Below are 25,120 nucleotides of genomic sequence, written 5' to 3'. Positions count from 1 at the left end.
AAAAGACAATGAAAATATGCAGAAACATTGAAAATATCAACTGCATTGTGAATGGAACCTATAGAATATAAGTAAAATATTTCACTAATTTAGGCACAATTTTTAGTGAAGATGACAAATTAAATATGGAAATAAACAACAGAATTAACAAAGCTTATGAGTAGGAAATCAACTGAATAAATGCATATCAAATAAGAGAGAAATCATCAAAACATTACATTAGCTGTATACAACAGTGTTCAGACCAATTTTAACTTTGGATTTGAGAGTTGGGCTTAGAAATAACACTTGAACAAAGACTGGAGGCTCCAGATATGAGTTCTGAGCGATTTTGAGAGTAAATAGATGACATCAATGGCAATATATTAAAAAATTAGGATATTAGGAAAGAATTTGACGTTGTTAGCAGAGCCCAGGTGGTATGATTGCTTAAACAGAATGGAGGATTAAAGATCAAAATGTGTTCTTTGCCAGGTTTTCAGGAAAAGGATCCAGTGGAATATTAAGATCTAGGTAGATTGAGATAATAAATAGTTCCTTAGAAGACATCAATAGAATATGCAATAGTCTTGACAGATGACAGGTTAATTTGGAGGAAACAGGCCATTAGAACACACATGATTAAGACAATATATTTTTTTCATAGCCTGAGTTGCTTTGGCTGTAAAACCAAATCAACTAATCAGTATTTAGAATCAACCAGTTTCTGCACTCCAGTCAATTCATTTTATTTATTTATTTTTTTTTTTTTTATTAAAACTGACATCATTTGAGCCATTCTGATTTGCCTCTGTCAGTTTTGGAAATAATCTTTATTAACTTTATTTTATTTAATTATTTTTAATTAAGTTATATAACCTTGTATTTGAATTACAAAACATAACTATTATTTCCCTTTGAACTCGAATAGAGTATTCTTTTCTACTCGGGAACCTGCACAGCACAATAGGGTTTAGTTGGAAAAACCTATATTTAGGGCTTTTCAACTGAAGGTGTGTTAACCAGTCTCATATGGAGATGGAAGAGTTTTTCATTCCCAAAAACAAGCAAACCTGCCATTAAAACACGGACAATTAACAGACATCGTACACAAGCCTCATAATCTTAGTTGCTTTGGCTGTAAATCCAAATCAACCAGTCATCTCTACTCAACTATCATAAAGACATGGACATATGATAGAGATAGTCACATGTTAGATAACTCATCTCTTGAATGTTGTAACCTTGTCTTCTTTCCCATGATGTCCTTATAACAAGAAAGAAATATATAGGAGTTAATAAATTCTGTTTTTCTGTACGTGTGTTTGACATTGTTAACAAATAAAATGTTTAAGATTACTAGCAGACATTTTAAAAGGTCTTCCATAAGGAAGTGCACATTAGCCTCAAAGAAAGATTCAAAGTGCAAAAAATAGCTTTATTCTGAAATTTTCTTGGTAGATATGTTGCAAAACTGTTATACATATGCATCAAAAATTGTAAGTTTATAGTGAACTAAAAGAGACAGTACATAGCCGTTTGGCTTTTTATAAAAAGAGACAGTATTAGAGTTTGAGAAGTGTGATAAGCTAAAACATTCTAAAAAAGGATAGTATTGCCAAGAGTAATCAGGAAACAGATGAAAGTGCTAGTAATGGAAAGGAGTGGAAGAGCTTAGGGAAGAATTGATGAAAGTGAATAATGAAATGAGGAAGTTGGTACTGTGAAGCAAATGTCAGAGGATGATCGTGAGTCAACGGTGTGAATAGACTGTAGGTTTACAAAAAAACCTTTTGTGGGTTTGGTGAGTGTCCATGGTGTTCTGGTATGGGAAGGAGTGAAATATAAACTTGGATTGAAATATAATTGTCATTAAGGAATATATAGGGAATTATGAAGTGGGTGATAAGAGGCTCCATAGGCAACATTGATGTCATGAGTTGGTTAGTTGTCCAGAAAAGAGGTTGACAGAGCATGGGAATTGATTAGAATGCATCTGACTCAAGCAGTACTCAGCTGTATACCAAAAGTATACAGCTGAGTACTGAGTCAATTTCACTCCTACTATATTTATACACTTAACAAGAGTTAAGTGGATAAATATAGTAGCAGTGAAATTGATATACAGTGAAATCATGCAGTCAACCTTGGTTAAGATGTTATGAAGTAGGTACAAATATATCTGAAGAAAGTCTGGTAGTGATCTGGTGCATGAGGAGTGTATGAAGGTATATAGTGGGTTATATGTTAATAAGGTTGTGGGAATAGATGGCAAGTGTTTTTAGAGGAAGTTTTGCAAATGAGTTGCCTTTAACCTATTTATTTAAACACTAGGAAAGGTTCCTAAGGAGTGGAAAGAAGGTATAGTAAGCCCACAGATACGAGATCCTTCGACACTTCTGTGCATTTCAAAAGAAGGCGAATCCATTCCGATAATAGGGTAATCAATCCGTATTGTGCGTTGAGTGTTTATTATTACACATTGGAAAAATTAACTTCTCTTTTATGATCATTGTAGTTTTTAAAGTGGTAACTATATTGTTTGTATAACAGTTGGAAAATTTTACGTATAAAGCACATGATTTTGCATGTTGGTGTAAACTGTGTGCTATTGTTAATCGTGACATTTGTGCCATTGTTATATTTTTCTGCCTTTTACTTTTCTTTTTCACCGTTATATCTATTCACACAATTTGGCTGATTCTTAGAATGATTACGTATATTAAATAAATTGACAAAGGATTGACTTCTGAATAGAGTCCGATCCTCAGCAATAATGGTCTGGAGTTACCTCCTAATCGGGTTCTGGCAATATTTATTTGTTCAAGCTGCGCCAGCCAGATCCCTAGGTTAGAAATTCCTTTTAACCAAGAAGTAACCCTCAGAAAATATACAAAGTAAATCAATCTATTAATTACTCCATATATCAATTTTATCTATCTCTCTCAAAACACTTTAGATTGCAGTTGTGGTCTCTGTCATATATTTCTCTCCTGCTCAGATTCAAATATTAGCAAGCGGTTCATTGGATTCAAATCAAGGCAAAAAAACAGGTTAAGATAATCAAGATACATTTATTAGATTCAAAAGATTACACATTTACAATAAAAAATACTCTATAGGAATAGAGTTATCCCAAGTTATAAGGTTAGACATATCAACTGTAATTCACATATCACATCTAAGAATAGGTTTAATTTGCTACACAAAATTCTAGCTAGCATCCCTTAAATATCTTTACTATCTTACACACATTCTTAAAACATTCACATCGATAATTCTATAGATCATTACTTATGGCAAATTAACTACTACTCATTCAGACAAATATTAAAGAAACTGCTAATTGGTTCTAAGCACTGGTATCTAAGATCTCACTATAGTCCTTCATACAAGTTCAGAGTTATATAACCTAACATCTCGTTTCTTCCATGACACATTATTCCGTTCTTTGTTAACAAAGGAATTATAAAGGGTTTTACATTACTACATTCCTGTAACCTATTCCGTCTATCCTTTCTTTATAATTTCCCTCCAAATGTACTATCTCGTCCTTGGTGATTATAACTCACAGCTAGGTTTGGCCTTCTTTGTTCTGTCCTTTCATCGCCTTCTCGACTGGAAACAGCACGGATTGAATTGATCCACATGGACGTATGTGGCGGCCAGTTTCTTCAGGCTTACTCAGAAAGGTACCTAACATTTCTTCATCTATTCCTTCCACCCGACATCGCGAAACAACAGCGGAGAATAGCTGCCCACTATCGACTAGATCTCAAACTGGAACTCTTCCCGACTCCACCAGAACTTCTCCAGCAACTCCAGATGAAAAATCCTAAAAAGCCCTGAACGGGGGAGACAAACTCGTTTTATACCTTGTATCTCTAGCGCCCTCTTTCACTCAAAACGTTCTACCCGACTCCTGTTTCATTCTATCTTCCGTACGATTGCCACGTCTTCCCAGAAAAAACACTGTGCACGTGCCGTTCGCACATAAGCAAATTGCTGTCAGCTACACAATTTATCCGAGGTTGTCATTAATGGACTTTGATCCTTTGTTATTATGCTCTAACATATATCTTTATAGAGAAACTTCTTACATTATAATCTTTTTACAAAAATGACATCTTTCACCTTTAATTAATATTACAAAATTTGTATTAGTAAAATTCTTTAAACAAAATTGGTATCTTCACTTATTTACAAGCATTTCCCCTTTTAATTTTTTTTTCTTGTTAAATTCTAAATGAGATATTTCTTAGTAAAAATATTTTCATTCAAAATTCAACACTATTACTTGCTATTTATAAGCCACTGTTATTATTAAATTTTATATATATATACCTTTCTTATTCTCACTATTCCATCTTACTATTGCGTACCTAGTTTATCTACCTTTTGCACTATGAATTTTATGCATATGGATACTAGAAATCAATAGGCACCAGTATCTTTTAATTGGCATAAAATTCAGTAATACGACCGGTTGATTTCTCTCTCTCTAACACAAATTCCTTCAGTAAAACTTTACACAAACAGTCGTGGTCTATTTGTCCTTAACCATACGCTTCGGCTATCATACTTGGTTTCCCGCTCTTAAGTTTTTTTTTTTTTTTAGCAACTGTGCATTGAAAAATAAACAATCAGGTGGTACTCTATTAACATATAATTAAAACACATTTATTTACAATAGAAACAAAGTACATTAAATAAATGATAGGGAGACTACTTTTTCTGTACCTATTCTTATATATTTTTGGTATAAAGAAACAAACTTTCCCTTTTCAATATTAAATGACTGTGCACTGTAATTACTCTGTTACCCCTCTGATAAAAAAAATCAAATTGCCGAGACTAATTTACTCATAAAGAGATTAGCTAGTTATGGCAAGTTATCTTACAATTTATATTCCAGTTAACAAATCAGAGAACTCTCTTATAGATATTTCTAAGTACTATTTCTTATCAGTCCATCCATGACATATCTCCTAGATTACAAAAGAATGTACATAAAAAGATGGGATACACTTACAGAGGCTCTTTGTCACGACACCTTCCAAAAGTCCTGCATCAAAGTCTCTATGGTTTTTCTTTCATCTCAGGCCTTAGGTTTCCGTCCAGAGAGTCTTGCTTCAGGGGGCTTTTTGTTGGAAAAATCAGCAGGTCTTGGACTGCAATCTTCCCGGTACTCAAAAGCACAGGCAAGAAGTTTGAGCATACAGGCTTGAAGATCACTCTGCGGCTTTTGGTTTCAGTTGACGTCCCGCAGCACTAGGACATCTGACCGGCACTTGGCATCGGCTGTTCTCCCAATTTTCCTCTGGTGTGGGTTTGCTGTAAAGTTTGGTCCTATGGGTCCAATTACTTCTGGCTCCCTCTTCAGTAACAGCGCTTCACCTCTACTCTCTCGGCAATTGGACCTGGACTCCTCTCGATGTTCCAGTCCCCTTTTATTTTCCCCTTCTTGGGACCCTGCAACAAGGGTTGTAAACCCCGAAGAAATTGGCAGTTCTCCTTGATCTTTTTGTTAAGGCTGATCCATTCTTTCTTCTCCTTCGTGTACTCTTGTCTTGTCAGGCAGCAGAAACTTCTGAAACTAGCAGGTCTCTTTGATACTAACTTTGAAGGTGTTCATGTGCAGAGCTCGCAAACAACTTTCTCACACACTTAATCGTAAACACCTTTCTTGTGCTCTTATACATAGCTATTATACAAAGTTTCTGATGGCCAAGCATTGCCTTTGTTTTTGACATTCTAGAAACTTTAATTAAAACAGTAAATACAATCAATTCCCATAGGGTTATTTACAATTAATATTTAACATAAAATACATAGAGATAAACAAGGTTATTTTTGTAACAGTTCTCATGAAACTTGACCCTAGTAAAAATCGATGTAAAGCGCGTTGATATTTTTAAGCTACATAGTTTTACATTGGTGACCAATTGGTACATCGTCTTATTTCTTTCTCCCCTTCGACATGAATTGACTCTTTTTGGCAGTCTGCCAACGATAACTCTCCCTTCTGTGATCGGACTATAAAATAGTACTATTCAACAACCATAGTTCTATTTATTCAAAATTCAATTTATAACCTGCACAGGTAACATTAATTTTCCATGCCATGTTGTAGCTTTAGTACTCCCCCCACTATACTATCTCCCCCCCTCCTTTAGATATTATTACATGATACCTCCAGGGATTCTGACTCATTGCAGGAGGACACTCTACTCAACTTCACTGACTACATCTCACCCTCTCCACTACTACTTAATTCTCCTACTACCACCATCAATGCTATCTACTGCCCATCACCACCAACAACAGTATTTTTTGTCTGTAAATTACGTGTGTTCTGAAGACTGATTTGCCAGTTCGTGGGATGAAAAACCTGAGCCTCTTGCTACCTCTGTATGAGATCGGCTACCTCACCTTCAATCAAAAAAGCCTATATAAGGATTTCCTTCATCACGATGAGAATCGAACCCATGTCTTTTCCAATTGAAGGACACAATATTCTGCTGTTCTTCCAATTACTCTATGTAAGCACCCTTTTCCTTTTTTTACATCTCAAAAGTTTCTTTTTTTATTGAAAGTGATGCACGAACTTATTTACATGGTCATTTTAAACTTCAAACATGAAAATTCCCCAATCCCCCCCCCCCTTGGAAATATGCTAGTCACAAATATTAATATACATGAAATGTCTATTACAAAGATGTAATATAAAATTAATGAGAAACAATATGCAGAACATTTAAGTGATTCACTTGTTGGCTTATTGGTTCTCTTCTATTACTTATGGTGGTATTTGCAGTGGTGTAGTTTATTGTGTCTTGGAGTTTCTCTTGTGTCCGGCTGGTGACCTGTTGCGATATCCGAAACTTTTGTAGTTTGAGCAGGTAAAGCTTAATATTGTTTTCGTTATTACATATTAATTATTATTTTATAGAACCGTTGTTATGGCACCCAAAAAGAAAATGTATTTTCAACAAAACACTGGAGGAAGAATTTCTTTCATTAAAAGAAGAATAATGGATAGTGATGTCAAATAGTAGTGGCAGATCAGCAATTAAACAGCATTTACAAACATCAAAACACAAAGAAGCTGAAGTCAGGGCTTCATCGAGTAAATAGTTAAACCCTTCCCTTGTTAGCAAAATTTTCGATGACAAAGTAAAACAGTTAGCACTAAAAGAATGATAACATCAATATGTTATCTTTCTGTACAACATAATCACTCATTTCAGTCAAGCGATTGCACTTCAAAATTAATCAAGACATGTTTTGACAAAAAGTATTCTTGTGCCAGAACAAAAACAGAAGCAATAATTTCTAATTTTTTGGTCCATATTCTGTTGCCTCAGTTAAAACTGATTAATGTAAAACAAATTACCGTATATGTCGGCATATAAGATGACTTTCAAATACTACAGAAAACTCCTCGAAAACATGGGTTGTCTTATACAGAGAGTATAAAAAGGGAGGCCGTCTAGTGGTTGCAATATAGAAGTTAAACCACTGGTATAACAGCAATTTTTGTGTTATTTTTTTTCTAGAAGACTTTTGGTATTCTCAGTTAAATGACTACGAACATATCCCATGCTAATAAACTGTGTTACTTCATTATACTGCCTCGTGTTCCACACATTATTTATCCATAATTTCACATCATTTTTGTCCATCCATCCATCCTTTTTCGTGAAAATGTACCAAAACACCTGAAGGAAATTTTATCTTAGGTTTTGTTTTATGTTTGAAGATGATCATTGGTTTTAACTTGGTTCCATCAGCCAAACATGACAACACAACCGTTAACCTTGTTTTTTCATGACTTGTACTAGCACACTCTTAATACCTCCACTGTTTTATTGCTTATAATATCAAAGCTCATAGGAGTTTCATCCATATTTCCAATATTTGACAATAGAATGTTCTTGTCTCAACTGAATAAATTTATGGAAGCTGGTAAGTTTGTGGTCAAGATCTCCTGGTGGTTTTTGACAAATTTTCTTTATTTGTCATATTACCGGATTTTGTCTGTTCATAAAAGAATTACACCATCCTGAAGTAGCTTGAAATTCTATACTTTCATCCAGATTCAACCTTGACCATTTTAGTGCATGTGCTCTAATCATATTTCTTGTAACAAGATAACCATTCTGCCTTTGTTCGAATACCCATTCTGCAATGTGATTTTCCAGTTGCAGTCATCCGGTGATCCCTGTTCTCATTGCACATTTTTTCTTTGGCAATTTTTTTTAAAATATCTTCTTTCTTCCTCCATTCTCTTACCATCTTCTCGGTTATGTCAAACTTCCTTGCAGCAGCACAGTTATTAGTTTGCTTAGCCATTTCAATTACCCTTATTTTAAATCGAGCTTCATACTTTCTTTGTTTTATTGTTGATTCCATGATTTTAAAGAAATTTTTAAAAAAATGCAAAATTAATAATTAAAATTGGGGCTAATCACTTTTAATTAGGATAATTCGCATAAATACTAAATCTATGCTATGCAAAAAAATAACGGATATGCATAGATATAAAAATAACGGGTATAACAATACCTAACATTGCATTAATACAAGAAAGAAGAAATTGAGGGGGGGGGGGTCACCTTATTCAACTGACATAAGCTTAAAACCTAAAAATAGCTTAAAATTTGGGCCTCGTCTTATATGCCGGCCGACGTATACAGCATATTGCTATTTGTTCGGACTGTTCTAATCATGGAAATATTAAATTGTCCTATTATGGTCAGGTATTTTTTACCCAGTCAAGGTGTCAAAGTAAAAGTTGTAGATTTAAAGAAGCAACCTGGAAAAAATTCTGATATTTTAACAGCTTGCATCAAGTATTCGCTGAACAGATATGAAATTACTGATAAATTACTTTCTTTCTGTACTGACAACACCAACTGCAAATATGGTGGTTTCCAGAGAAAAGGAGAAAATTATGTTTTCTTTAAAATGCAAAATTTATGTGGCAATAAACTGACTGCTGTTAATTGTGCTGCTCACATATCCAATAGCTGCATAAGTACTGGTGTCAATTGTCTTCCAGTAGATATTGAAGTGATATTAGCAAAAATTTATTCACAATTTTACATCTACACAATCAGATTGGAAAAATTGAAAGAATTTTGTGATGATGTAGGTGTTCAATATAAAAAAAAGACTAGCTTACAGCAAAACATGAATGCTAACTCTTCTACCAGCTTTAAAGAGAATATTAAAACTATTTAAGCTGCTAAAATCATACTATTTAGAACTGGAAAAATGTTCCACAATTCTGAAAAACTTTTTTAATGATGCGTTAGCTGAGGCATGGTTATTTTTTATTCACAGCCAAGCTTCAACATTTAAATAATATATTTTGAAAATTGAATCACAAGAAATCTCTGTGTGAAACTTCCATGCATTTAAAAGCCAAAGTTAATTGAACGAAAAAATCGAGGGTTTTTACCTATAAATACTAAAAAAAATAATTCTAGAATTCGAAAAAAACCCAAAACATTGATGCCAACATATTTATAGATGCAATTCATAAATTTTACCAAAGCTGCATTGATCATTTAAATAACTGGGACAGCTCTTTTGTAGAAATGGAAGTACCGTATATTATCACGTATAATGTGAACTAGAAATTTTGTTTGAAAACTAGCCCTAAAATGCCATGTCCACGTATAATGCGATCTGTTAATCTTATTCCATAACATTATAAATAATACAATATTTATTTTAAAACAAAATGTCAAAATCCTTTAAATTCTTCATCTTTTGAGTCATCAAACATTTCAATCCATTTTGTTGTGCATCATCCTCGCTTTAGTATATATGACGTGATCTTCGGATCCATCCATTGAATTACTTATTCCACATTTAAGAAATGAGCATTGAATCATTTCAGATAATATCGAATCCCATGCTACTTTAACCCAGCTGATGACTAGGGTGATCTCAGGCTTCTGAAAATTCCCATCCTTTGTCATCTTCACCAAACCAGATGACATCCATTCTCTCCATTTTTCACGTAAGTGATCTTTAAATGGCTTATTCAAGCTGACATCAAGCGGCTGCAAAACGGAAGTTAGACCACCCGGTATGACTGCTAGGTCTGTACGTAGCTCACGTGCTTTCTCTTTGCTTGCCTCTGTTAAATGTGCCCGGAACCATCCCAGACTAGCATGCTTTGTTGACGTAACAAGCTACCTGGACGTATGTTCCATACTTGATCCAGCCATAATTGTACACCTTCTTCATCCATCCAACCTTTCTGATTGGCGCGAACAATTACACCTGATGGAAATTTCATATGCTTCGGAATTTTCTTCCTTTTAAATATTACTGTTGGCTTTAATTTGGTTCCATCTGCCATGCATGCTAGAAAAACAGTAAAATGTGTTTTTTCATGTCCAGTTGTTTTTATGAAGACACCCTTTTCGCCAACTGAGTTTACTGTTAGATTCCCAGGCATATCAAAGTACATGGGCATCTCATCCATATTGCCAATTTGGGAAAGTTCATATCCATGACACTTCCATAATTTTATGATAAATTTATGGAAGGACTGCACTTTTTCTTCAAGCTGCTTTGGTAACTTCTGCGCAATTTTTGTTCGGTGTCGTAATGTTAATGCTTTTGCATTCCATAAATCTGTTGCACCACCCAGGCAAAGCAAGAAAAGATGAAATACCTGGTGTGTCCTTGACTTTACCATTCTTGAGTTGTAGAGCTCGAAAACGAATTGCATTTCTTGTTACTATAATGCCATCTTGTCATTGTGTCAAAATCTATTCATTTAGCTCTTCGAGTTCTGGAAAGGATGCTACATCTTCACGACGGGCACGTTTCGTTTTGGGGATTTTTTCAAGACTATCTTTTTGCTTACGCCAAAGTCTAATATTACTCTCTGCTACACCAAATTCTCTCATAGCAACACTGTTATTATGTTCTTCTGCAAACTGCACGACATGCAATTTAAATCCTGCTTCAAAAGATGAACGTTTACGTTTCTGTTGGCTCATTTTCAGGCTAGGTTTGTTTAACGAATAATATTTAAAATGAACTGTGATTAAACCAATATATCTAACTGTGCTCTATCTATCTCATTGTGCTCTATCATTCGACGACGGAGCGCACATCATATCTGCGCATAAAGCCAGTAATGTAAGTAGATTTATGCGCAGATATGATGTGCGCTCGGTTGCCGAATGCGAGTGCGTCAAGTAGATTTGGTTGCATAGGCATTAGGTAGCATATATTGTGTGTGAAGTCTAATAAGATATTATATTTTTTAGGATCCACATATAATGCGAACCCCTAACTTTAAGTAGTATTTTTTACCATAAATTATTTGCATTATACGTGATAATATGCGGTATTTGAATGGATCCTACTACGAGAAATCCCCTGTGGGCAAAGATCAAGGTAAGATTTTTGTTCATTTCCAGTCACTGGAACTTAAATATAAATGACGGCGAACTGTTTGAAGTTTTGTGTATTAAAAGTTGTCACCAGTGGAAAGATCAAAGAATGGTGACAAAATGGTGAGTCCTTCAAACGTAGATGGGTTGAAATTTTTAAATATTTCAGATAAACACGTATCTTTTAAAAATCATTGAATTTTGCTTATGTCTCCCTGGATCTAATAACCCCCACTGAATGAGTATTTTAATTAGTGAACAATGTGGACCAATGAAACACCCAATTAAAAATTGAAAGCATGCATTTATATCAAATAGAACTTTGACATGAATTGTATACAGTTTTATGAATTTTTAAAACGCAAAAAGTTCATTCTTGTGAAAAGCATCAAAATTAATTTTTTTTAAATTAATAATATGATTGCTTAAAATGCTATGTATATGTTTATATTTTATAATGAATGTTATAAAGCTTTTTAGTTTTAGTGAAACAAATGCAACCTGTTTTTTTTTTTAATTATGAAATAATTTCTGATTGGTCCTTTATTTTCTCCAAAAAAAATATGGTTGCCATATGTAAACCATATGCCATATGATTGCCTTCCTTGATGAATCCTTCACTTCCTATAGGTCTGAGATAATGATATTGGCCTATTTTATTATTTTTTTTTCTCCCCAAAATGCTGTGAAACAGTATTATTGTTGATCCTCACTGTACTACAATATACTATACTGTACAAATTCACAATATAATAAACGACCAATAAAAATCCTCACCAAATCTCTATAGGCACATTTCTATTTTAAAAGAAAATTGCTATAATACTTACTATGGTCACTAAAGTGAGAATAGACTGTATTGTTGTTTTGATTATCTATTTAAGGACTTCTGATAGGTAGTAATTTTTAATTTAAATAATGGTTTTATAATACAGGTAATTCACTAATTATCCAATTACAAATATTTCAGGTTAGTGGAGTGATTTTGCTCTCATTCGGATTGTGGATGAAAATATCTTTGCATCAGTTTTTGGAGTTGTCATCAAATTATAATGATTTAATTCCATATGTGTTCATTGGCACAGGATCCATTATAATAATTGTTGGCTTCTTAGCCTGTTGTTGTACAGTGAAAGGACAATCAGTACTTCTATACATGGTAAGAGTAATATAATTTATTAGCATAACTATTAACTTAAATCTGTTTCAGATTAAAATGTTTTAATAAGTATTTTGTTAAAATTAAATATTAATAAACATCATGAAAATTATGGAAACAACTACTGTGCTAGAGTAAAACTTTAGTTTAATATAAACCAAAATAAACACTCAACCTTCACATTTTAACAATTTTGGTGAAGCAGGTCTCTCAGATCACGTTCTTAACACCCTACACTAAATTGATGTACTTGTTCTTTACATCATACAAAAACCTGGTATGAACAGAAATTTAAAGAAGCCTGTGACCGCCCTGTGACCATCTTAACAATAATGGTGGCACAAAAATCCGAAGACTTTGGATGGCACACATTTAGCCCACTTAGTTTTCTAGCAAACCCTGACTCCAGACGCTAAGCAATTTTTCTGCTTTTATTGGCTGCTATCCATACCAGTTGGTTGTAATTTATATATGTATACTTACATAAGTAATTGGGGTGCTTAAGGGTCAAAGCTGTATAACTGAGAGGAGACCTCCACATAGCCTTTAAAGGAATGCAGAGAACTGACCAGGGCTTCTGACCTAATGTCCAATCCTCACCTTCTCATGGTGCACCCTGTTGGGTATCTACTTGGATACTGAACGGACGAGGATGGGCTGGCAATTTGGGATTTAGCCGACCAAATTGTATTCTTATTGGTTAAATCAAAATATAGAATGATGGTACAACATGACAAAATTTCATGCCGGCTGGGGCGTCGCCCGGTTAAACCAGGCCCCCATTGTTTTCGCCAGGGAACCAGGGCGAACAGCAAAAAGTCAGCTACTGGAACAAATCTGAAAATAAACCCCAACTCAACATCACCAGAGTTAAAGATCGGTACAATCAATATAAGAAGCCTGAATGGCAAAGAAATGGAGCTAGCTGAGGAATTAGATAAGTACCAGATCGATATAATAGGGGTGACTGAAACAAAAAAGACCAAAACTGGTGAGATCTTTCTGAGCAATAAATACAAAATGTTATATTCAGGCAATGACAATCAAGGAAAAGAAGGAGTAGCCATAGTATTCAACACAAAATATGAGGCTAATCTTCTTGAATGGCAGTCAGTCTCAAGTAGAGTAATGTGGGCAAATATGAGAATGGGGAACTGGACAATGAGACTTATTTGTGCCTATGGTCCCACAGAAGGTTCTACTAAGGTAGAAGTGGAGCAATTTTTTGAGGCTTTAGAAAAAGCAACTGACACAATGAAAAATGAAAAGTTGGTCCTTGTTGGGGATCTAAATAGCAGAGTAGGAAATAATTGTGAGACATACAAAAATATTTTGGGAAAATTTGGAGAAAAGAGCAAAGCTAATAATAATGGCAAATATCTGTTGGATTTCTGCTCAGGACATGGACTGGTTATTACTAACACCATGTTCCAACATAAAAATGTGCACAAATTCACATGGAGAGAAGAGGCAAGGAATAAGAAAAGTCTCATTGACTATGTTATTGTTGATAGTGATGTTTTCTACCTGGTGCAGGACACTAGAGTGTACAGAGGATTTGAAATTGGAAGTGATCACTATTTAGTCTTGAGCAGGATAAAATTGAATTTCATATTGAAAAGAATAACATGTAAGAAAGTTTTAAAGCGAATAAAAGTTGAGCAGCTCTCAGATGTGAGCTGTAGATAGACTAAAATACACAAAGATTATTGAAGGAAAAATGAAAGAGTTTGAGAACAGGAATCAACCCTTGGAGATTCAGTGGCAAACTCTGAAGAAAACATTGATTGATTCTGCCAGAGAGGCATGTGGTGAGGTTGTTTGTAAGGATAAAAAAATCAGAACTCCTTGGTGGACTCAGGAGGTTAAAGAGGCAGCGAAGGAAAAGAAGAAAGCATACCAAAAGTTCCTGTCAAATAAGTCTGCTTGTGCTCTTAGAGAATATAGAGACAAATGCAAGAATGCTAAACACTCGGTAAAACTAGCTAAACAAAAGTCATGGGAGGACTTTGGCAAGAATATAGAAAATAAATATCAAGAAGGTGGCAAAATATTCTGGAGGTTGTTGAAGAAGCTTAAGAATGGAGGAAAGAGTGCTATAAAAGGAATTAGAGATGATAAAGGTGACATAAAAACGGGAGAAAAAGATATCCTTGAAGTATGGAGTAATTACTTTGAAAAACTGCTAAATGAAACAAGCAGTGATGACAGCACAGTGGTAAAAAACATTGACCAGGCATGCAGTCAGGAATTCATATCCATACTTGAAGTAGAAAAAGCCATCAAAGGCTTGAAATGTGGAAAGGCAGCAGGAGTAGATGATATTCGACCAGAAATGCTGAAGTATGGTGGTATAAGAGTCTTACAGTGGCTGCACTGCATAGTTCAGAAAGCCTGGACAGAGGGACGAATTCCCGATGATTGGAGTAGAGCTCTCATAGTACCCATATATAAAAAGGGAAATAAAACTGAATGTGAGAATTACAGAGGTATTTCCCTACTGAGTGTTCCTGGCAAGATCTATGCAAGTATACTTGAGAAACGGTTGAGAAGAATTTTGGAAGAAAAGCTTGGCGAAGAACAAGCTGGATTCAGGCCAAATAGAGGTTGTCAGTATCAGATCTTCACTTTACGACAAATAGTCGAGAAAGCATGGGAATATAACAAAGATCTGTATTTAAGTTTTGTCGATTTGGAAAAGGCATATGACAAGGTGCCAAGAGAGAAACTATTCAATACGCTGCAGTTATATGGTGTCAATGGGGCATTATATCAAGCAATACTTAGTCTTTATTTGAGTTGTGAGTCAGCAGTTAGAATTGAAGGAAGTACAGGAAAATGGTTTAATGTTAAATCTGGTGTGAGACAAGGATGTACATTATCCCCTCTGTTATTCATTATCTATATGGATCACATTATGAAGGAAAGTGGTATTAAACATGATATCAAAATTGGAGATGTTAATGTCAGCTCTTTGCTTTATACGGATGATGTTATACTTCTAAATAAATCCGCTACAAGTCTGCAAGATTCTCTGACTAAATTGAATAGCTCTTGTAATAGATATGGTATGAAGGTCAGCAATAAAAAGACAAAGACAATGAAAATAGGCAGAATCATTGAAAATGTCAACTGTGTTGTGAATGGAGAACCTGTGGAACAAGTAAAACATTTCAGCTATTTAGGCACGATTTTTACTGAAGATGGTAAATTAAATATAGAAATAGACAACAGAATCAGCAAAGCTGGTATGGTGGGAAGTCAATTGAATAAATTCATATGGAATAAGAGAGAAATTAGTCGGAACACTAAATTAGCTGTATACAAGACAGTGTTCAAACCAGTTTTAACTTATCTATCTGAGAGCTGGGTCAGAAGTAAAACACTTGACCAAAGACTAGAGACTGCAGATGTGAGAGTCCTGAGAAAGATTATAGGCGTGAAGAGATATCATCAATGGCAGTATCATATTAAAAACGTGGATATTAGGAAAGAACTTGACATTGTCAGCATCCAGGAATTCCTTAACAGAGCTAATCTCAGGTGGTATGGTCACTTAAACAGAATGGGCGAGGAAAGATTAGCAAAACAAGTGTTCTCTGCCAGGTTGGCAGGAAAACGACCGAGAGGAAGACCAAGATATAGGTGGATTGATACGGTACAAAGTGCTTTAGACGATAGAAATATAAGATCTCATAATATTGGAGTGTTGACAAGTAACAGACTGATTTGGAGGAAAATTGTAGATAGGAAATTAATAATGATGTAATTTTTTTCATGTAGTACTATCATATCCTGTACACCCCTTGAGGGTACATGGCAGGAATTTGATGATGATGACATAAGTAATTTTTTTTTTATGAACATGTTGCTCTCCAGCTTAATTTAATTTTTTAACATAATAATAATAACAGGCTTTGTAATAATAATAATAATAATAATAGCTTTGATGTAGCAAGGGTTTTTTTTCCCTCCAAAGGTCACGTCAATAGTTTCGAAAGTTGGTTGGTAACTTTAGCATACCATGTAGATTGTAGTGCAACTTCAAAAAAACAATATGTGTATATATATTGTTTCTTATATATGTGTATACTCCAGATGATGACTTTTAATGTGAAGGTTGAAACATAGTGTTTATTTCGGTTTATATTGAACTAAAGTTTTATTCTAATACGGTAGTTGTTTCCGTAATTTTCATGATGTATTCTGATCATCATGTAAGCATGAAGGAAAGGAAATATTAAATAAAAATTTTATTAGCACATGAAAAATTGGTTCTTGTTGGAGATCTAAATAGCAGAGTAGGAAATGATTGTTACATACAAAAGAATTTTGGGAAAATTTATAGAAAAGAGCAAAGCTAATAATAATGGCAAATAAATGTTGGATTTCTGCTCAGGACATGGACTGGTTATTACTAACACAATGTTCCAACATAAAAATGTGCACAAATTCACATGGAGAGAAGAGGCAAGGAATAAGAAATGTCTCATTGACTATGTTATTGTTGATAGCGATGTTTTCTCCCTGGTGTAAGACACTAAAGTGTGCAGAGGATTTGAAATAGGAAGTGATCACTATTTAGTTTAGCAGGATAAAATTTAATTTCGTATTGAAAAGAAAAACATGTAAGAAAGTTTTAAAGTAAATAAAAGTTGAGCATTTCTCATATGTGAACTGTAGACTAAAATACACAAACTTTGTTCAAGAAATAATGAAAGGGTTTGAGAACAGGAACAAAACCTTGTAGAAACTCCATGTCAAATCATGACAAACATTGATTTAGCTAGAGAGGCATATGGTGAGGTTGTCTGCAAGGATAGAAAAATTAGAACTCCATGGTGGACAAAGGAAGATAAAGAGGTAGTGAAGGAAAATAAGAAGAAAGCATATATAAATTTCCTGACAAATAAGACAGCTTGTGCTCTTAGACAAATGTAAGAAAGCTAAACACTGTGTAAAACTAGCTAAATTAAAGTCATGGGGAGAGTTTGGTAAGAACATACAAAATAATTATCAAGAAGGTGGCAAGATATTTTGAAGCTCAGAAATAGAGGAAAAAGTGCTGTAAAAGGAACTAGAAATGAAGGTGACTTGAAAACTGGAGAAAAAGATATCCTTGAAGTATGGATGGAACAATCAATGACAGCACAGTGGTAAAAAAACACTGACCAGGCATGCAATCAGGAAAACATATCCATATCCAAGTAGATAAAGCCATCAAAAGCCTGAAATGTGGAAAGGCAGCTAGAGTAGATGATATTTGACCAGAGATGCTCAGGTATGGAGGTATAAAAGTCTTAGTGGCTACACTGAATAGTTCAGAAGGCCTGGGCAGAGGGACAAATACCAGATGATTGGAGAAGAGCTCTGATCATACCCATATATAAAAAGGGAAATAAAACAATGTGAGAATTACAAAGGTATTTCTCTACTGAGTGTTCCTGGTAAGATTTATGGTATATTATAACTGGTATACTTGAGAAGGATTGTGGAAGAGAAGCTTGGTGAAGAACAAGCTGAATTCAGGACAAATGAAGGCTGTTAGGATCAGATTTCACTTTATGACAGTTGAATAGTCATAGGAATATAAAGATCTCTATTTAAGTTTTGTACTGGAAAAAGCATTGCCAAGTGAGAAGCTATTCAAAATGCTACAGTTATGTTGTCAGTGTGGGCATTATATCAAGCAATAATTAGTCTTTATTTGAATTGTAAGTCAACAGAATTGAAGGAAGTACAGGAAGATGATTTAATGTTAAAACTGGTGTCAGAAAAGGATGTACATTGTCCCTGCTGTTATTCATTATCTATATGGATCGCATTAAGAAGGAAAGTAGTATTAAACCTAATATCAAAATTGGAGATGTTAATGTTAGCTCTTTGCTTTATGCGGATGATGTTATACTTCTAAATAAATCTACAAGTCTGCAAGATTCCCTGACTAAATTGAATAACTGTTAAAATAGATATGGTATGAAGGTCAGCAACAACATGATAAAGACAATAAAAAATAGGCAGAACCATTGAAAATATCAACTGCCTTGTGAATAGAGAACCTATTGAACAAGTAAAACATTTCAACTACATAGACCAGATTTTTAGTGAAGATGGCAAATTAAATATGGAATAAATAACAGAACAACAATCCTGATATGGTAGGAAGTCAACTAAATAAATTTATATGGAATAAGAGAGAAATTAGTCAAAAACACTAAATTAGCTGTATACAAACAGTGTCCAAACCAATTTTAACTTATGGATCTGAGTGCTGGATTAGAAGTAACACATTTGACCAAAGACTAGAGACCACAGATATGAGAGGCCTGAAAAAGATTAGGAGCATGAACAGAAGGCATCAATGGCAATATCATTTTAAAAATAAAGATATTAGAAAAGAACTTGACATTGTTAGTATCCAGGAATGTGTTAGCAGGGCTAATCTCAGGTGGTATAGTCACTTAAACAGAATGGAGAGGATTGATTAGCAAAACAAGTGTTCTTTGCCAGGTTTGCAGGAAAAAGACTAAGAGGGAAGCCAGGATATAGGTTGATTGAAATGGTAAAAAGTTCCTTAGAAGATAGGGATATAAGATCTGATAATGTCAGAGTCTTGATAGGTAACAGATTGATTTGGAGGAAAATTGTAGATAGGAAGTTAGTAATGATTTGAATTTTTAATGTAGTACTATCATATCCTGTACATCCTTGAGGATACATGTCAGGAAATGGATGACAATAATTTTACTTGCTATTATTGATGAAGCATGTCATAATGAATGTGAGACAAGCAGAGTTGATAAAATTTTGTTTTCACTGTGGTTATTATAGAAAACTGATTAGTTACAACAGAAGCTTAAAGATCAGAATTTGTTCTTCATTATTTCAGCAACATGTTCTTAAATTGAATCTGTTTAAAGTTTGGCAGTTTTAAGATTTAAGTTCTTGTTCTGTTTGTAACAATGAATATCACAATTATCTGTTTCTTCATTTTTGCAGTTGTCAGGATTTTTACTTCTTGTATTCATAATGGAGTTGGGTGCTGGCATATCTGGTTATATGTACCGTGGTACAATAGAAAATGGCTTCAAGACTGGATTGAACAATAGTATTCATGAATATGGAAAGGGAGGCATCAAAGATGAAGATGTTAATATGTTGCAGTCTTTTGTGAGTATGTTTTATTATAATAAAATATGAAAAAGATATAATTTTGTATATGTTATAAATCAGCAAGAACTGTTGCTGTTATCCAAAACTATCAGTATTACTAAGTATTTTATCTTGAATGATCTACATTTTTTAAACTAATGCTTCAAAATGCTATTTCTAAAAGAAAACACAGTAATATACATATATTAAAAATACTAACTTGGAATAAAAGTAACTTGTTACATGTGAAAACCTTTTGATGTACTTAATTTTTGGAAAAATTTCTAATTCCAATTGACTAAAAGCCATTTGTTGATATATTAAAAATAAAATGGAAGTGAGCAACTGTAGATGTACATCTTTTGAACAGTGTTATAAAATTAGTAGTAAAATAATTAATAGCTGACTGGTAAATATTTTGTATTAACCTTATATTAAAAAAAACAGCAGTTTTCAGACACGGTCAGTCTTGCATCAGTGGTTTATTTATTTTTCTAATTCAATAGAAAAACTATTATTTATAAACAGATTGCATTTAATTACTCTGAATATGATTCAGTCATTAAATGCTTATCTCCATTTCTGTTTACATATATACAGTCAGGTTTCTTTTTATGTGGTAGATACGTTCCACAGAAAACCGCATATAAAAAATCGCACAAAAAAGACCTAACTTACATTGAAAAATTAGGGATACATTCTATAATTTTCTAAAACTGCATAAATCCGAAGAAATGAATTAAAATATACCTAAAATCGCATAAAATAGTTTATAAAAATTCAGGAAAATAAGAATGCCTAAGTTTCTTTTAAAGCTTTATTCATTTAATTTGATTGAAAAGTAACTTTTTATTTTTACATTTTTTCATCAGAAAGGGTCAAAGCTATATAACTGAGAGGAGACCTCCACGTGGCCTTTAAAGGAATGTCCAGGGCTTCTGACCTAATGTCCAATCCTCACATTCTCGTGGTGCACCCTGTTGGGTATCTACATGGATACTGAACGAACGAGGATGGACTGGCAATTTGGAATTTACCCGACCAAATTGTATTCTTATTGGCTTAAACTAGAGAAAATGATGGTACAACATGACAAAATTTCATGCCGGCTGGAGCGTCGCCCGGTTAAACAAGCCCCCGTTGTTTTCGCCAGGGAACCAGGGCGAACAGCGAAAAGTCAGCTACTGGAACAAATTTGAAAACAAATCTGAAAGCACACCCCAACTCAACATCACCAGAGTTGAATTATTGGTACTATCAACATAAGAAGCCTGAATGGCAAAGAAATGGAGCTAGCTAAGGAATTCGATAAGTACCAGATCGACATAATAGTGGTGACTGAAACAAAAAAGACAAAAACTGGTGAGATCATTCTGAGCAATAAATACAAAATGTTATATTCAGGAAATGACAATCAAGGAAAAGGAGTAGCCATAGTATTCAACACAAAATACGAGGCTATAATCTTCTCGAATGGCAGTCAGTCTCAAGTAGAGTGATTTGGGCAAATATTAGAATGGGGATTTGGACAATGAGACTTATTTGTGCATAAGGTCCCACAGAAGGTTCTACTAAGGTAGAAGTGGAGGAATATTTTGAGGTTTTAGAAAAAGCAACTGACACAATGAAAAAGGAAAAGTTGGTCCTTGTTGGGGATCTAAATAGTAGAGTAGGAAATGATTGTCAGACATACAAAAATATTTTGGGAAAATTTGGAGAAAAGAGCAAAGCTAATAATAAGGGCAATTAATTGTTGGATTTCTGCTCAGGACATGGACTGGTTATTACTAACACCATGTTCCAGCATAAAAATATGCACAAATTCACATGGAGAGAAGAGGCTAGGAATAAGAAAAGTCTCATTGACTAAGTTATTGTTGATGTGATGTTTTCTCCCTGGTGCAGGACACCAGAGTGTACAGAAGATTTGAAATTGGGAAGTGATCACCATTTAGTCTTGAGCAGGATAAAATTGAATTTCATATCGAAAAGAATAACATGTAAGAAAGTTTTAAAGCGAATTAAAGTTGAGCAGCTCTCAGATGTGAACTGTAGACTAAAATACACGAAGATTATTGAAGAAAAAATGAAACAGTTTGAGAACAGGAATCAAACCTTGGAGATTCAGTGGCAAACTTTGAAGAAAACATTGATTGATTCTGCCAGAGAGGCATGTGGTGAGGTTGCTGCAAGGATAGAAAAATCAGAACTCCAAGGTGGATTCAGGAAGTTAAATAGGCAGTGAAGGAAAAGAAGAAAGCATATCAAAAGTTCTTGGCAAATAAGTCAGCTTTTGCTCTTAGAGAATATAGAGACAAATGCAAGGATGCTTAACACTGTGTAAAACTAGCTAAACAAAAGTCATGAGAGGACTTTGGCAAGAATATAGAAAATAAATATCAAGAAAGTGGTAAGATATTCTGGAGGTTGTTGAAGAAGCTTAGAAATGGAGGAAAGAGTACTGTAAAAGGAGTTAGAGATGATAAAGGTGACATGAAAACAGGAGAAAAAGATTCTTCAAGTATGGAGTAATTACTTTGAAAAATTGCTAAATGGAACAAGCAGTGATAGCACAGTGGTAAAAAACACTCAACAGGCATACAGTCAGGAATACATATCCATACTTGAAGTAGAAAAAGCCATCAAAGGCTTTAACTGTGCAGCAGGAGTAGATGATATTCGACCAAAAATGCTGAAGTATGGTGGTATAAAAGTCTTACAGTGGCTGCACTGCATAGTTCAGAAAGCTTGGACAGAGGGACGAATTCCCGATGATTGGAGTAGAGCTCTAATAGTACCGATATATAAAAAGGGAAATGAAACTGAATATAAGAATTTCAGAGGTATTTCTGTTGGATCCTGAATAAGGAGAAAATTGAATTATTAATATTCCTTACAGAATCTAACTTAATCCACCATACTAAAGGCTATACTTGTAAAAATTATTTGATATTAATTCCATTATTGTAAATTATTATTCATGTAATTGCCTTGAGTTTATTTATTAAATTTTATTAATATTTTGAATTTTTATTTATCATTACCAGTGTGTAAAGGTATAATGTTATGCAATATTTCTGTTTTTATTTTATTTTGTTTGTTACTATGGAGACGGGCTAGAAATAGCTAGCTCGTGCTTTGACCGTGAGATATAGTATTCAACTGCAGAGAAGGAATTGACATAAGAGAGCGTGAGAAACAATTTTGGGCGGGAAAAAGGAAGGGAGGTATATAAGCTGAGAGCGGAGAAAACCAGGGCTCTTCTCTTTTTCAGGACTGACCATTGGGGGACACGAGCGCATGGAGTATAGCACTGACAGACAAGGAGAATACAAGAGGCAGCAAAGTGAATGCAAAGGATTGCTGTGTCTAGAACTTTAGTGCTGTAATTAGACTATTTAAGGACCAGGAAAGTAATAGGCAACTGAGAATAATTCTAGAGATTAAAGAATTACTACGTGTTCCATTAGTTTCATGGAACTTTAACAGAGAACTGAATTGGTCAAATAGTGTTAAAGAAGGAATGAGCATTTTCCTTTATCCAAGTACGTCTATACACGTGTAATGCGACCATTTATATTACTGTTATCATTGAGAAGATTTATTCTAAATAGTGTTGCCATAGTGTGCTAAGTAAATATAGTTATTAAGTGTGCCCATAGTGAAATTGATGAGCAAAGGATTTATCCGGTAAGAACTGTCCAATTTTATGTTACTTCGGTGCAGAGATATATGTGTAATCCTCCTGTTATTCCCCACATTAACTATAACGTTTTTTGCTGAAATCAGCCAGAGTATGAAGTGTGAAAGTGTATACTCATGAAGCAGTTGTCGCCACCATTAATGTATTGAGACTTCACTGACTGTGTGATAATAGCAAAATTTGTTACTAAGAGATTTTGTGATATAAAACTCTATTAAAATAACTTTTAATATTGTAAAAGCTGTAAGTCTGATAGCAGAATGCCCATAGACTGAATCTGTGAGATGTTGTGACCAGTTAAGTCAAGACCTTTATATTATCTTGTTCTTGAAATCGAGTTTATATGTATAATATATAACCCTGAATTAAATCTTTTGTTTTGATGATTTTAAAATTGTGTTTGCCTGAATCTCTTTTACTTATTACTTGTTTAAGAACAGAGTTAAAACAAGATGGCGGATCAAAAACAAGGAAGTACGATCCAACATTTCCCTACAGAGTGTTCCTGGCAACATCATTGCAAGTATACTTGAGAAATGGTTGAGAAGAATTGTAGAAGAAAAGCTTGGTGAAGAACACGCTGGATTCAGGCCAAATAGAGGCTGTCGGGATCAGACCTTCACTTCACGACAAATGGTTCAGAAAGCATGGGAATATAACAAATATCTGTATTTAAGTTTTGTCGATCTGGAAAAGACATATGACAAGGTGCCAAGAGAGAAGCTATTCAATAACTACAGTTATATGTCATTGAGGCATTATATCAAATAATACTTAGTCTGTATTTGAGTTGAGTCAGCAGTTAGAATTGAAGGAAGTACAGGAAGGTGATTTAATGTTAAATCTAGTGTCATGCAAGGATGTACATTATCCCCTCTCTTATTTATTATCTATATGGATCACATTATGAAGGAATGTAGTATTAAACACGATATCAGAATTGGAGATGTTAATGTCAGCTCTTTGCTTTATGCGGATGATGTTATACTTCTAAATAAATCCATTACAAGTTTGCAAGATTCCTTGACTAAATCGAATAACTGTTGTAATAGATATGGTATGAAGGTCAGCAATAAAAAGACAAAGATAATGAAAATAGGCAGAATCATTGAAAATGTCAACTGTGTTGTGAATGGAGAACCTGTGGAACAAGTAAAACATTTCAGCTACTTAGGCACGATTTTTACTTCAGATGGTAAATTAAATATGGAAATAGATAACAGAATCAACAAAGCTGGTACGGTGAGAAGTCAATTGAATAAATTCATATGGAATGGTGAGAAGTCAATTGAATAAATTCATCTGGAATGAGAGAGAAATTGGTCGGAACACTAAATTAGCTGTATACAAGACAGTATTCAAACAAGTTTTAACTTATGGATCTGAGAGGTGGGTCAGAAGTAAAATACTTGACCAAAGACTAGAGACCGCAGATATGAGAGTTCTGAGAAAGATTAGAGGCGTGAACAGATGGCATCAATGGCAATATCATATTAAAAACGAGGATATTAGGAAAGAACTTGACATTGTCGCATCCAGGAATGCATTAGCAGAGCTAATCTCAGGTGGTATGGTCACTTAAACAGAATGAGCAAGGAAATGTAAGGAAATAGAAATATAAGATCTGATAATATTGGAGTCTTGACAAGTAACAGACTGATTTGGAAGAAAATTGTAGATAGGAAGTTAGTAATGATGTAA

At 34.2% G+C, this 25,120-nt stretch overlaps 1 protein-coding gene across 2 annotated transcripts in view; it reads left to right on the top strand.

The window, feature by feature from the left end:
* LOC150100492 (tetraspanin-6-like) overlaps positions 1-25,120 on the top strand; it is a 127,357-nt gene that overhangs the window by 44,505 nt on the left and 57,732 nt on the right. For both annotated transcript variants that reach the window (XM_090402589.1, XM_090402588.1), the window contains exons 3-4: positions 12,376-12,564; positions 19,564-19,734. In XM_090402589.1, coding sequence (XP_090258715.1) covers positions 12,376-12,564; positions 19,564-19,734 — 360 coding nt within the window. The remainder of the gene's footprint in view (positions 1-12,375; positions 12,565-19,563; positions 19,735-25,120) is intronic.

The sequence above is a fragment of the Typopeltis vanoorti genome, chromosome 13 (assembly GCF_054136105.1).
Source record: "Typopeltis vanoorti isolate ZY-2024b chromosome 13, IOZ_Tvanoo_1.0, whole genome shotgun sequence".
Taxonomy (NCBI): domain Eukaryota; kingdom Metazoa; phylum Arthropoda; class Arachnida; order Uropygi; family Thelyphonidae; genus Typopeltis; species Typopeltis vanoorti.
The sequence above is the reverse complement of the archived record's forward strand: the minus strand, read 5'-3'. Positions and strand labels throughout refer to the sequence as shown.